This window comes from Syzygium oleosum, unplaced genomic scaffold, assembly GCF_021117445.2.
Source record: "Syzygium oleosum isolate NSW1041296 unplaced genomic scaffold, Sole_v2.1 Sole_v2.15, whole genome shotgun sequence".
Lineage (NCBI taxonomy): Eukaryota > Viridiplantae > Streptophyta > Magnoliopsida > Myrtales > Myrtaceae > Syzygium > Syzygium oleosum.
In genome coordinates this window covers 818,538-833,504 of record NW_026607499.1, presented here as the reverse complement: position 1 = coordinate 833,504, position 14,967 = coordinate 818,538, and the positions used below count along the sequence as shown (strand labels likewise).

The 14,967-nt window shown below is 39.8% G+C and overlaps 2 protein-coding genes and 1 pseudogene across 2 annotated transcripts; 2 read left to right on the top strand and 1 right to left on the bottom strand.

Moving 5' to 3' along the window:
- The first annotated feature begins 1,072 nt into the window (after window positions 1-1,072).
- Window positions 1,073-2,879, top strand: LOC115687178 (type III polyketide synthase A-like). The gene is made up of 2 exons (XM_030612659.2): window positions 1,073-1,274; window positions 1,728-2,879. Exons 1-2 carry the CDS (start codon window positions 1,073-1,075, stop codon window positions 2,705-2,707), a joined length of 1,182 nt encoding a protein of 393 aa, XP_030468519.2. The 3' UTR covers window positions 2,708-2,879.
- A 282-nt stretch (window positions 2,880-3,161) lies between these two features.
- Window positions 3,162-4,038, top strand: LOC130140059 (3'-5' exonuclease-like; annotated as a pseudogene).
- Window positions 4,039-6,142: 2,104 nt separating this feature from the next.
- LOC115687175 (uncharacterized) lies at window positions 6,143-12,273 on the bottom strand. Its single transcript, XM_030612653.2, has 8 exons — window positions 12,111-12,273; window positions 11,232-11,364; window positions 10,142-10,412; window positions 9,691-9,819; window positions 9,547-9,596; window positions 8,629-8,726; window positions 8,260-8,547; window positions 6,143-6,849 (listed from the first exon to the last, which is right to left on the bottom strand). Exons 1-8 carry the CDS (start codon window positions 12,165-12,167, stop codon window positions 6,370-6,372), a joined length of 1,506 nt encoding a protein of 501 aa, XP_030468513.2. The 5' UTR covers window positions 12,168-12,273; the 3' UTR covers window positions 6,143-6,369.
- Window positions 12,274-14,967: the final 2,694 nt, after the last annotated feature.

The window sequence follows — 14,967 nt, the reverse complement described above, 5'->3', positions numbered from 1 at the left end:
CTTTCTGGCTACAATTGATCTAATCTGAACAACAAACATTTTTCAGATAGAACGGGTCTCTAGGATTCTGTCCTCGGGTAGCAGCATGTCTTATCTTGTTGAAATATTTCCTTTTCAGGCCCGCATTTAATTCAATTTTTATTTAACAAGTGAGAGGGATAGAAGGGTATTTACTTTGGCAAAGAATTTTTCCAATGTGTGGAAAGCTTCTGGCCATACCCGAAGAAAGGCCGTAAGCATGGAGTTATTTTCTGTTTGCAAAGTATGATGCAGCTTTACGCTGGGAATGGAAAGATAGAATAAGAGCGTGTAATTTGCTCACAGCGTCATTACATACTTATCTAACAAAGCACCATTTTGGCATGTCCTTTCTTCGATAAATTGACAATAGGCGGGGACTAATTATACCGGACCTCTTTGTTTGATCTTTTTATGTACTTGAATAGAGCTCGATCTGCGCCACTGTTAGCCATTGTTCAGCTCAGCAAGACAACAATTACCAATCTAGGTGGTTGAATTTCGATAGTCGAGGTCGAGCCTTTCAAAAACGGAAACGACAATTTGTATGAAGCTTCGATGGTAAAGATACTGTTCGACGATAAAATGGTGGACGGCGAGTGTCCTACCAAGTGAATACTCACCCCGACTTCGCCTATTGGCTAGCCCTGGACTTTCAATTCAGTACAAGGTGATGAAAAGAACTCACAGAATGGGAACTCGCACGTTATATAATATAAACCAACGAGTGGTAAGTGAGACATGGTTGGAGCGTGTACAACATGGAGAAGGGAAAGATTACTGCCTCAAAGATATATTGCTTCTTCTCATTGGCCCAAGGAGTAAAATAAATGGAGTCATCACCTTCCTACTCCACGAACAAGAACGCACCGAATCGCATAAAACTAATCATTCATCCTTGTTCAATGCCCCCTTCCTTTCTTTGGAAACCCAACTCTCCGCAAGAGCAAGCCTGAGCTCTTATTTATATGCTCATGCTCCAACAGAGGATCCACCACATAACCCTTTCATCTTCAAGAGCGGCTTCTCCTCCTCCATCCTTTGGGTGCACGAGATGTCGAAAGTCGACGCCAATGGCTCTGCCAAGTCTCGTCCTGCTTCGACCAAGCGGTCTCCCACTCCGGGAAAGGCCACGATCCTCGCGATCGGCAAGGCTTTCCCCAGCCAAGTGATCCCGCAGGAATGCTTGGTGGAGGGTTTCATCCGCGACACCAAATGCGAGGACGCTTCGATCAAGGAGAAGCTTGAGCGCCTCTGTAAGGATAGCTACTTTGTACCGATCACCGAATACCTCGACCCCATTCTCCCTCGGTCCCTAGAATGCATACGACCAAAGTAAACGCTATTTGAAGAATCAGTTTTGCAGAAGGGAACGAATATATTTCTGAATTTGCTAACCCAACCAAAATACAAGGGTTGTACCGTAACCTTTCCTATTCTTCTAAGTTAGCAACATTAGTCGCGGTACTCATATATTCCTAGATTAACCTAGGTTAACATTTGAAGAACATCTTCGTCGAACTACAGCCACCCTGTTCACATTGTAGACTCCACAATTGTGGTAGATTTTATTGTAATGGTATCATTAGATTCAGGGGACATGCAAACACCAAGGCAATGAAAATGAGAGCCTCTACTTATTTTCATTGCTTACTTGCTCTGCCCTTGTGAGTTTAGCACCATGAGAGTTTTCTCTCTGCTTTTGGCAGGTAAAACCACTACTGTGAAGACAAGATACACAGTGATGTCCAAGGAGATCCTAGACAAGTACCCTGAACTGGCTCGGGAAGGCTCTCCCACACTCAACCAAAGGCTTGAGATAGCCAACCCAGCAGTCACAGAGATGGCCCTCCAAGCCAGCCTCTCCTGCATCAAGCAATGGGGCCGGCCCCTGGGGCACATAACCCACCTCGTCTACGTCTCTTCGAGCGAGCTGCGCTTGCCTGGCGGTGACCTCCACCTTGCGACCCGGCTTGGCCTGAGGAGCGACGTTGGTCGGGTGATGCTCTACTTCCTCGGCTGCTACGGCGGTGTCACCGGCCTCCGTGTTGCCAAGGACATCGCCGAGAACAACCCTGGGAGCCGCATCCTGCTGACCACATCCGAGACCACCATCCTCGGTTTCCGGCCCCCGAACAAAGCCCGCCCCTACGACCTTGTGGGGGCCGCCCTATTCGGGGACGGGGCGGCGGCGGCGATCATCGGGGCGGACCCCTTGCCGAGCCATGGCGAGTCCCCCTTCATGGAGCTGAGCCACGCGGCCCAGCGGTTCCTCCCGGGGACCCACGACGTGATCGACGGCCGTCTCTCGGACGAGGGCATCTACTTCAAGCTCGGACGAGACCTGCCCCAGAAGATCGAGGCCAACATCGAGGAGTTCTGCAAGGGCCTCATGGCGACGGCCGGGCTCGGCGAGGGGTTCAACGACGTGTTCTGGGCGGTCCACCCGGGCGGGCCCGCGATCATGAACAAGCTGGAGAACACGCTGAAGCTGAGGAGCGACAAATTGGAATGCAGCAGGAAGGCGCTGATGGACTATGGGAACGTGAGCAGCAACACCATATTCTACGTGATCGAGAACATGAGAGATGAGCTGATGAAGAGAGGGGGCGGTGAGGAGTGGGGGTTTGCACTGGCATTCGGACCTGGCATTACATTTGAAGGCATTCTCATGCGTAGCCTTTCGTAAGAAACGTGAGGATTGTCCGAATTCTCATTGGGAAATTTGCTAAATGTGTCGGGCAATTTGGTACCTTTTTACAAATCTAAAGTGGACAAGTAAGGAGGAATTTGAATTCACAGTTTTAAGTCTCTTTGAGCTTCATTACATTAGTATGAAAGATTTATAAATCAGCACCAAACAGCAAGCAGCCTTGCGTAGCAAAATCCCAACTTATGTTAGAACTTTGTTTATCTCAGTATAACAATGGAATAGCCAGATTAATGGGAATGGCTTATATATATAATTTATATGTCGAAATGTGGAAAAAAAAATTTCTTGAATAAATATCATGTCAAGAATGCCCACAATTTTTTTTTTTACATTTACACGTGTCTCGCCCCAAATCCTTCGTAAATTCATCAATAGGAGGAAATTATTTAATTGCTAATGGCACGTACACGTATTAACGACACTGCGAGAAATGGGTAAGTACCGTTTATCTTCAAAACGGAAAATATTTCCTAGTTTGATTCAATAAGCAAACATTCCCTATTTTAGAACGCAACTTGTTTTAACACCACCTCACAACTACTTAAACCACTCAATCTCAATTCTATTCCCAACATAAAAACAGTGTCTTTCTCGGTTTCTTTAATAGCCACTTGATACTCTTTCCCTTCCTCATTTGTCACGTTTCAAAACCCGTTAACATGGTTTTCTTCACAAGATCACTTTCTACGGTCATCAAATCTGCACCTGCATCGCCGATGACCCCTCCGATGTCACCCATTGGATCATCGATGTCGAGCGTGCCCACATGCTTTGGCTGAATTGGCTCGTCGTCGGCCTTGACATTGAGTGGCACCTGAACCTCGAGCCTGGCATCGTCCACCCTGTGGCTACCTTGCAACTATGCGTTGGCCGCACTTGCCTCGTCTTTCAAATCCTCCATGCCAAGTACATCCCACGTCATTCTATGCATTTCTAGCTAATCTCAACTATACATTCGTTGGTGTTGGCATCAAGGATGACAGAATGAAGTTGAGCAACGACTACGGCCTTGCCGTGTCACGCATGGTCAATCTTTGTGCACTGGCGGTGGGGAGGTGGCGGAACCCATTGGGTTACATGGGCTGAAGAAATTGGTCAAAGCTATACTTCGTAAAGACCTCGAGAAGCCCAAGGAGATCACATTGAGCGAGATCACATTGAGCCAGTGGGACAACAAGACATTGACGGCTCGTCAAGTTGAGTAGACGTGCCTCGATGCCTTTGTCACCTTCGAACTTAGAATGGCTTTGCAAGCATGGTCAGTGGGTAGAGCTCGTATTGGTTGGTGTGCCGGGCTAAGTACCTGATGGTGCCCAATATGGTTGGCCCTAATTTGCTTAGTCAAGTTGGCTCATGAACTGGTTAAATGTTTTGTAAACATGGGATGACAAACTGTAGTTTCTTTTTGTAAATGAAGTTTTTTCTTGTTGGTCTTTACACGGGTTGATCGCTAGTGTATACAAGTGAGTTGTTCGTCAAATCTTATTCATACTTGCCATCCAACATGCGAAAACAATGTGATTTAAAAAAAAATAAAATAAATCAAGGAAAGCAAATCTGATCTTAAATTAAATTTGTGTCTAGAAATGATTACAGCCTCACAATTTCATTAAAAATTTGTAAAACTCAATTGAAATTGAAAATACTAGTCAGAATCGAAGTTTGCTGAAGATATAATGAATAAAAAGTTGTAATAGGCAAGTGTCATGGGCCGATTATTTGGGATCAAACTGTGCGGCGACTTGAATTGTTGGAGCGTCATCGTAGAAGGAGAAAGTGTTTTAGAGAGAGAAGCTTTGTCAGAGAATGTTTTCTATTATTCAACTGTTTAGATAGATACAAATGAGGGAGAGAGCTTCCCTATTTATACAAGAGGACCCTTCGTTATAACTGTTGATCTACTTTAGATTAAGCAGTGGATATTGCATCTCCCCATCTACTAACTGCCAGCATTTATGCCGAGAATTCTCTAGAACCCGATATATTTACCATATTACTTGTCTCTGGAAATGTTCTAGAAGCTTTAAGAGTTAGATTTGTACCGGTCTTCTTCGATCGTAGATGGCCTTGGTACATGGGAAACCTCAAGACCCTGAAACAAGATATAAACATATAGGAAGTATTAATCTATCAAATGTCAAAATTACTTATATTTCGTTTAGACGTTGCAATTTCATTTATAGTGCAAAGTTTCGAGTAGAAAATCCAACTTTTTCAACGGGATGGATAGCTTTGCGAGGGTTAAGATAGTATAAAATAATAATAAATTCACACAACAAAATTAATTCAGCTGACCAATTAAAATTTTGAAATATTTAGTGATTTAGGCTTGATATAGCAACCATAGAATCACTTTCGCTTTGTGTTATTAACACAATCTGAAGTAATATTGAATATTTAACTCGAGAATAGACTGTTAAACGGGTGGGTCGGGTCGGATTTGGGTCGGGTCATTAATAGTCCACCCAAATTGACCCATTAACCCGTTTATGACCCATTTATTCATAGTGTAAATATCTCGACCCATACCCAACCCATATTGCTAAAACACTTTTATATTTAATATAATCTAGGAATATTTGTTTCTTATGATTTTTTTTAAATTATACTTTTGCTAAACATTTTATGCAATACAAAGCTAGTGAAAATTTTTTATAATTTTTTTAAAATTGAGGTTCTGTTTGTTTTACGAAAAATGCGACATTTCTAAAAAATATTTTCCATAAAGTCATTATCCAAGAAAATAAAAAAAATTAATAAGTAATATTGAATATTTAACTCGAGAATATGATGTATTAATTTCCTAAAACGATCAAAATGTAGCACTGGAGGCATTTTCTTTTGATCGTATACTAGAATTACTCTTAAGCTTTATTTAGAATTGACAATACATTTTCTAAGATGAATAATAGATCATTGTAATCATATTCTTACATGTGACATTCTATTTGATAATAATTAAAACCCAAAATATTATATCGCTTGCAAGCATTAGAATATACTTGAATCATTTTCTAGTATATTACGTGGAGGAGATAGTGCTCACCTAAGTGCTTTTCTGGGCAAAATTTGCCAAAGTTATAATGATGGTGAAAATTGAAGGCTTGCATTCAATAAAGTAACCCCTCTTGTTTCTCTTGCTTTTCGATGGAGTTTAGCCAAAGATGAAATGAAAGATTTTCTGATCAATAAACTTAAGATGTACTTGCATATACTTTTACTTTCTGATTTTTTACTTAATTTAAATATTCTCACTAATGCACTGATTTTTTGATAACCTCGAAGTATCTGAAATTTCCACAATATTCTAATATCGACACGTATTCACAAATATTTTTTCAGAATATTTTTTAAAGTTTCAACTATATTTTAAAAATTTGATGCAAAAATCAAAAAGTATATTTATTCCTATTACTAGTAATTTCAGGTAACTCTGATTAATTTCAGAAAAGTTATGCTTTACGCGAGATCAGCCGTGGTACAAATAGTGATACATCTTCTCAAAAGCTATGTACATCAATTGATGTAAGGCTCTGACCTAGTTTAAGTCTCTTGACGACATCAATCTAAGAACTTAGAAATAATAATCCAAGTATTACAACTTATGGTATAGAGATGGGAAAGGATACCCTATAGCTTTATTCATCTTTGGCTTCAAGCTCCTGCCTCTTGTTCTCCCCGACTTCCACAAGCAATGTTAGAAGAGCCTCGCACACTTTAGATGCGTCGGCCTCAGATGGGTTGTCACTCAATGTCGAGTAAACCATCCAGGCATGATCCAGCTTGCGTGTGGGCCGCACAACCACAGATCCTGGAACCTCTGCATCCCGCCGTGTAACGAGCCCGTCGCTCTTCTCCCCATACCTGACTTGGAGAAGCCGTGCACATGCAGCCATCGCAGCTCCAAGGGGCATTACCACAGGAAGCTTCGCAGGCTGACCAGCCGAGAAGGAAGGAAGTTCTGCATGGGCAACATGAGACAGAGATGCTATAACTGCAGGCGTGATGCCTGCCTCCGTGTGGAATGAAACAACCGGAAGTTCTCTTGGCAATTGGTGCTTAGTCAAGAATTCTTTCCTCTTCTCGTATGTCAAGTCTTCCAGAGCTTGCATGTCACCCTTCAAAAAGATGTATGAGAATATGAGACATACACCATTCTTCTTCAAAGTGACAATTGAGAAATAGACCTTTCTTTCTGTTGGTTTTCAAAGAGAAAAGAAGGATCTTTAATTCTGTTCACCGCGGGCCACAGCCAATGCTCACCCATTAACATGCATTTATCATTAAGAAATTCACTTCACATTCCACTAATTGATTAGAGAAGTACACAGGTCCTAACATTGCCTGTGCAAAGGCTCTTTCTATTGGTGGAAAATGGAATTCAAATGTTATAGATGCAGATGAAATGAGAATTACTTCGTTTGTACTTGTACAAATAGAGTGTAGAGCACTCGTTGTGGAAAAAACTATTTGCACTCCTGTTAAATGGAATAAATATTGTATATACTAATGAGCTCACAGCACCTTCTTCACATTATAATCATGAATGTCAAATTAATTTGTTACGAAACACAATCCTATTATAGCTGTGGAACTTCCTAAGCAATAATCAGGTAACCTTAGGTGACGTCCAATACTGCAACCAAGTAAATTCAAGTGAAAAACATAAAATAAAATAGGAAAAACAAGAGAAACCTGATATACTAAGAAACATGTCTTAATCACGGCCAGCCTATTTGCAAACTCCAACTGTGACTTCCCCTACTTATAGGTGGTTACATCCACACTGTTCTACTCATTTTTAATATCCAGCAAGCTTCTTTATAATTTTCCTTTATCCGCACCTATTCTACCATTCGGTGAGAACATTGAACAGGACCATCTAATACCCAGGCTCCCAGCTTCCAGTTTCAGCTCATGAGCATGAAAAGATGTTTCTAAGATTGCCTATTATCAACGCCTTAACATATATTTACCGTCCAAAGAGATTACCGTTTTATTCTTCTACACGATACAATTGTCATCCCAATGATCTGTACCTCGCCACATATATATTTAAAATTTGCCAGCACATAGGGGAAAACATGCCCAGAGTGTGACATATGTAAAAGAAGAGTAAAAAATTCTATTAGCACCTAAAATCTTCTCCTCCTCTTCCATATTATTGTCTCTGTTCATCTTCCATTATGTCACATGTTTGGAGCAAAAATCACGTGTCTTTCCCTCTTTGTACCATTTAATATCATTTTGTTGGAATTGTCTCTGGTGTAAGCAGAAGGGAACGACTAGACTGTTGTTAATCTATTCGGTTGCAGATTGACAATGCCTAAGGAGGAGAAGAGGTTACATCGAAAGCATTAACCTACAAGACTGTTCATGTAAAGCAATGAGCAGTAAGTGTTGAGCAAAGAACCGTCCGGGTTAAGTAAATAGTTTGTTCTATAAGTAAGGCGACTAGCTCGTACACTCGAAAACAACAAATAATGAGAAAAGAAAACACAAATCATAATAAATAAGTAACTTCTTACCTTGATCACTTTACAGATCAGAATTTCCATGAGTTTCCGTAAACTAACATAATCGCCAAGTTGTCCTTCCCGCAAAATGTCTGAAGCTACTGGAGTACCACCATATGGGCTCTGTGCAATGGCCAAGCCAGCTACTTTATCCTTCAACTCTGGCCAGTACAATGACAAAGCAGCTGCTGAATCTATTCCCCCTTTGCTGTGTCCAAGAATCAAGACACGTTTCTTGGCACCCCAATATATTTCCTCGATATACTCCTTTATCTCTCTAGCATTTTTCTCAACTGAAGCCTGAAGATTAATACCTCAACACTCAATGGGACATCAAGAACATAATGACACACACAATAGAAGAAGCATCATCACAAGTACCTCGCTATGAATCTTCGCAATATGACAAGCAAGGCCCATCTTTGAGAAACTCATCTTTGCATTGACAAAATACATTGGTCCGTGGTTACTAAAAAGACCTGCCAATTACATAAATGTGATAGGAAATAAGCAGAGTCTCAATGCATCAATCAATAAATTGAGGGCCTATTTAATTCTTGAGAATTTCGAAATTTCTACTTTCATTCTCATTAAAGAACGAAAATAGATAACGGAAACTTATTTGGTGACACTTGGAAACAGATAAAAGAATTACTTTAATTTTTTAAGATTCAAGAGTTCAAAATGAAAAGGTAAAAGAAACTCATGCCTCTTCCCCTCCTAGGTGATTGAGGACGATGCATCTGCAGTTGCAGCTCAGTCCTTAAACAGGTACAAATAAAGATGTAATCCAATATGTACTGAGTGTGTGGAGTTAAGCCACAAGTGGTGTCAGAATGAGAACACTGTTCTTTCAACTCCTCTATGTTGAAGGTGAGCTCCAATCTCCCCTCATTTGAAGATGAGCAGTGCATTAGGTTCAAGGCATCACTATTTGAGCAACCAACTTCTCTCAAAAGTGAATAGTTTAAAACTGGAAACAGTTTCCAGTTTCATAACAAGTTCATTCTTCAAACTTTAAAACTGGAAACAGTTTCCTTGTTCCATCTATAAACAATTTCCAAAATGTCACCAGACCTAGTGCGTAGCATGTTCACAGAAATTCCGCAAGAGCCAAACAGGCCCTTATGCTCTTTAGAATAAATGTCTAAGGACGACAAAAATAATCGACAGACCCAAAAGTCCCCATGTCTTTACTATGGCTTCTTTCGCAGAAATCTCAAAATTCTGTCACTAATATAAAGAGAATAAACCAGTCAAGACCTTACGAAAAATTCACGCGATAGCAGCAATTTGTACCTGGAACCAACAAGTACACAACCGATTTAGGCAACTTGTGTATGCCATGTCTGACAGAGAGAAGAACAAAGTAATCAGTAATTGCAGCATGCAGGACCAAGCTAGCCGATGGGACACACAGTATAAATTAAATGTTTAAAATACCTGATGTCATCTAATATTTTCATGAACTTTTCAGTTCCATCTTCAACAGGAGGCAATCCTGGATATCGTTCAAGCCATCCTATATCATCTGCAGACCCACGAACAGTCCTCCGTGCTCGTTCGATAAGACTGAGATTAGGATAAAAACAATAATGTCACCACAACACTACCTAATCTAAGGATAAGTAAAGCATCAGAAGTTGCCAGCTCGCTTAGTCAACAAAATCCCTTGATGTTGGTATCAAGGACTAAGAAAAAATCCCAGTATCACAGATCTAAAGTTTTAAATTAAAATGACAAAACAACTAATGCATAGCCCAACCATTGAATCAAAGGAAGGCAAAAGAAAAAATAAGTTCTCCAACAACAATCGTTCAGATAATAGTAAAACATCCAAACAACTTTACAATGTCCCATTAGGAAAGACATAGGATTTAGTGTGAATCACTACCTTTGAAACATGGAAATTCCGTTGGACCCCGTATAATTTGAAACAACAAGTGCATTCGTATTTACAGATGAACTCCCAGCAGAATCCCCTGTTATTTCATCAACTGCAGGAGGGGCATCAATTTCATTAGAAGATGATCCATGTGACGCTGAACTTTCATTAAAAGAAAGTTGATTGCTTGCAAGTTGTCTTCCATTTCGTCCAGAAGCAAAAGTCACTAACTCCTGCTCATGTAGCAAAGAATGCTCAGATTCCCCAGAAGTAGATTCCACTGCAATAACACAAGAATTCATCATCTCATCATCCAACACAGAAAGCTTGAAAAAGTAGCCTCAGGATGGAAAACAAATACTGTATAAGAAGTGAGAGTACTAGAAGATATGAAAAGGTAACAAAATATTAGAACACATAGGGATGAAACTGACTCAAGGTGGACTGCGTCTGTTATGTGCTTAGATCTTTTATTTAGCTATGTCCAGTTTATCTCCTCTTCTCCAACTCCTTTGATCCCGACAACAACTGGCAGATGCTATTGTTAAGTTAGTAGCCACCGTATGTAGCATAGTAGTTTGAATTATTGAACTTATTGCAGGACAACTCGTAAACATTTTCCTATTAAGTGAAATTATCTGTCATATGGTGAACCCAAAACAATAGTGCCGCAGATACCCCCACAACATTGGACAACAAATGTATCCCAAGAAAGAGCTTTTTTCTTTTGCTAGGAGACTTTATTGAAAGGAAGAAAGTTATCCAGCTTAAAATTGAAAATTATAGTCTTTGAGTCCTTTCTCTCTAGCTAATTCTCACAGACCTTCAATTCAACAGTTTGAAAGGACATTGATCAGGCAGTTCAATAACTATTTCTATGTTTAGAAGCTCCCAGTACTAAAGAAGGCAGAGAAACAACATAGGAGAATTCTTCATGGAATAATTTCACTGGATTCTTCCTTTTACTTCTGTGTGCTCGAGTGTGTGTGTGTGTGTGTGTGTGTGTTGTGAGAGAGAGAGAGAGAGAGAGAGAGACAGAGAGAGAGAGAAGCTACATGAAGCAACAAAACAGAACATTGGACAATGCAGAGAAGATTACCAGAATAATCCGAAAAGCAGCCAGTTATGTATGAAGTTGTCTGTGAAAGATAAGAAGCAGCCTCATTTAATGAAGGCATGGAGGTAAAAAGCTGAGGGAAGAGCCCATCATATCCCAGAGAAGAGTTCTGTCCCTGCATAAGAGAAATATGTTCATTGAATCTGGAGCAGCTATCTAATTTAGGAGGTTGATAATATACTGAAAAGAGGGCAAACTCACGTATAGTTCTATGCTTTCACAATGTTTAACATACTTAAATATACTTTACAAGCACATCTATTGAAATTTTGCCTCTTCAACACGTGACATGTGGAGAGCAAAAAAATTCAGAGAATCCAAGCTATAGAGGTCCTTTCTACATCGAAACATGCCCACGATTCTCGCGACAAACAGTAGCTAAAATCAGCGGTGAATAGAGAATTCCAGCAGGAAAATCATTTGATAAGCTAATAAGGTTTCATTCCACACACACACACACCCCATATTTTGCAATCGATTGGGTTCAAGCCGAACACCAATAAGACAACACAACACGAAATTCGAAGAAGCACTCCCAAGCCCCAAACGCCATCATCCAATTTTGCACTGCCCTAGACTTGTTCCCCAAGTCGGTACAACACCAATCATGACTCAACGACGCTTGAAGCGGAGGCGTTCAATTTGGCATGCAAGAAAAATTTCCCATTTCCTGGGAACACAAGAACCACGCGCAGCACCCGCACAAACCCCGACACGAACGAACCCAATTTCGCGGAGGACTCGTCAATCAACGACTGCAGCGATCACCGAGAGACGAAACATTCTCGAAACAAACCCCCAAAAGAAAGCGCGAAATGCTCATATACACAACAAGCGGGTCGTGGAAGAAACGGCACTCACGAACAATGGCGCGCTCGTTTCTCCTCCACCACTAGCTCTTCTTCCTCCAGGGTCCATCCTTCATCACAAGAACTTCGATCGCATCACCGGGGGGAAACCGCCGTGATTCGACGGAATGCTAAAGGGCAACCTGCGGGACCAGGGGGTCGAATCGGTGGAAGATCGGCTTTGGATCCGACGATGATCGCTGCGAAGAGCGCGAGCCCGAGCGTTAGCGTGCGGGAGAGAGAGAGAGAGATTCGAGTGCAACTTATTCAACGGAAGACGCAGGATTCTCCAGGTTTCTCCCCTGGAAAAACACAGCGGTCAGCGAAGCGAAGCTAAGGGCAATGCGGCAAGGCGGTCGAGGGTCCGACGCTTCGGCGTCGTTTTTGGGAGAGGTGGACAGTTTAGCTTATAGCGTATCGGCGTCGTTTTGGGAGAGGTAGGCATTTGGCTTATAGCGTAACGCGCCGCCAATCGTAACGTCGTCGTCGTACCGACTTAACGTCGAGGACCATCTCTGTTTTTATCCATTATTCCACCAATTGAACTCCTTCATCTTTTCTTTTTTTTTTTTTGTGTGGAAATTTGGCAATAAATTATTTACACTTTTATCTTACGTGCAAGTTTATTCGAAATTTCCCGTGCAAAGAAATTATATTATCGACCCTAGATTTCGTCGTTAACTTTCAACCGTCTCCCAAATCCTGATCCCGTGCACCAAGGCAAGTCGAGAATCAACTTTAGCGATTTCATTCTATCTATCGATTTTAAGTGCCTCAGAGTGAGAAATGGCATTTCTTACCTTAAGTGATATATGTATTTTTGGAGATAAACGGTCTTCTCTTGGTGAAGCAATATTCACGACGGAACAAATTTAGGTTTGATTTTCCGATCACCACGGACCCGAATCATTCATTATGCCTGCAAGACTCTTCCGAGCTCCAATGCGTCGACCTAGCATGCATTCCTCTGTATGACGATTGCGCAGCCTGGTGAGCCCCTTAAAACATCCATGTTGATAACCAATTTGGCTAATTAACCACTTTTAATTACTTTGAGGCTTCTGTTTATGAAGCTAATTAAATTCACAGAATCCTATTAAACTTCACAAACAACATAGGTGATCTCCACACAAATATAGGTCATTTTGAGATACCGATGCATTTTTACATAATAAAAGTTTTGGATTTGACGAAGGGAGTGACCTCTGCGAGCCATGTGTCGCTGCCTCGTCAGAGATAGGATTTTGTGTTGCCGAGCGAAGACGATTGCCTTAATTGAATTTGTAAATATCATTATCATTGTCTATAATTATGTCACGGTCGCGCTTTTTTAACTTCACATATGGATGGAGACGCCCTGCCACTTTCAATGGAAGATATTACCCCAACAAAAATTAGTAGGATTAACAAGGAAATTCACCTTATTAAAAGGGTGATGAACTATCTTTTTAATTTTTCTAAGGACAAAATTCCCTTACCCCTCTCGAAAGATATATTTTTTACTCTAGCACCACTACTTCCACACCCTCTCAAACAACTTTTTTTTTTTTCATATTTGTTTTTTTCTAAACTTATCCTCCTGCTTAGAATTTGTAACGTACTTAACTCTGTCATATGGTTAATTCTTTTTTTTTAAATATCAATTAAAAAATTGTGTAGTGATGACATGAAAACTAAATAAAAATTAGACTATTATAGCTCAATGACACATATTAAAGATTTAATTACACCAAATATGATTCTCTTCACTCCTATTTGTGCTTAGGTTATTTTTAGATGGTTTCCCAGTATATTAATATAGGCTCGTTATATTTCCACCCATTTATTAGCTCTCGACACCCCCTATCATATTGATTGACTTATATTATCCCATGCGGATCTCACTCTTGATTTAAGATTATTTCTTAATTTTTTTATTCTTTTTTCAATTTTACTAAAAGAAAAACTTACCCACATCCCTTCCGAACAACTTTTTTTCAACCTAAATTCTTTTTCCACATCCATTACATTTTAATGTATCATTCATGTTTGTTCTGAACTTATTCTCCGTTATTATAATCTAAGCAAGCACTAATCAAATATCAGAGTAAAGATATGCTAGTTTTATTTGGAAATTTTTTACTTTATTTTCATAAATTATCCTCATAATCATGAATGTTTCGACTTCAATTTTTGGTACAAATTTATGAGAATTTAATTAAAATTTGAATATTGTGGTCGATGTATGCATTATACACAAATTACTCGAAGATTATCCTCTTAGTTGTGCTTAAGTTATTATTTGAATAATAGCTTCCTAGCTCAAAAAAAAGAAAAGAAAAGAAATACACAACTCATTAACAAAATAATTAGTTTTTTTTTTGGTCAGAAACACAATAATTAGCTAGCTATCTACCAAATATACTATCTTTTTGGAAAAGGAAAGAAACGGAAAAAACCAAAAAGAAAAAAAAAAGAAGGCAAGCATTAATCTTAAATCAAGAGTGGCCCCAGATTTAACCTTGGTAAATGTTGTTTGAGAGGAGCATGAATAGTTTCGTCTTGAGTAAAATTGAAAAAAAATAAAAAGAAGAAAAAATGTTAAGAAATAATTTTAAATCAAGAGTGGGACCCCCAAATGATAATGGAGTCAATTTAATGTAAAATGGAGTGTGGGGAGTCAGCAAGAGGGTGGAAATAGCGAGAGCCATATTTTTAATATAATAATTATATCACTTACACAAAAATTTGAATATATAAATTATTAAATTAAAATGGAAAAATTAGAGCAAACCTAAAATCATATCTTATCAGCAAGACATTCATTCATAATACAAATCGAATTTTTTTACCATTAACTCCATAAATTCCACTAGAAAAGTATATGTAAC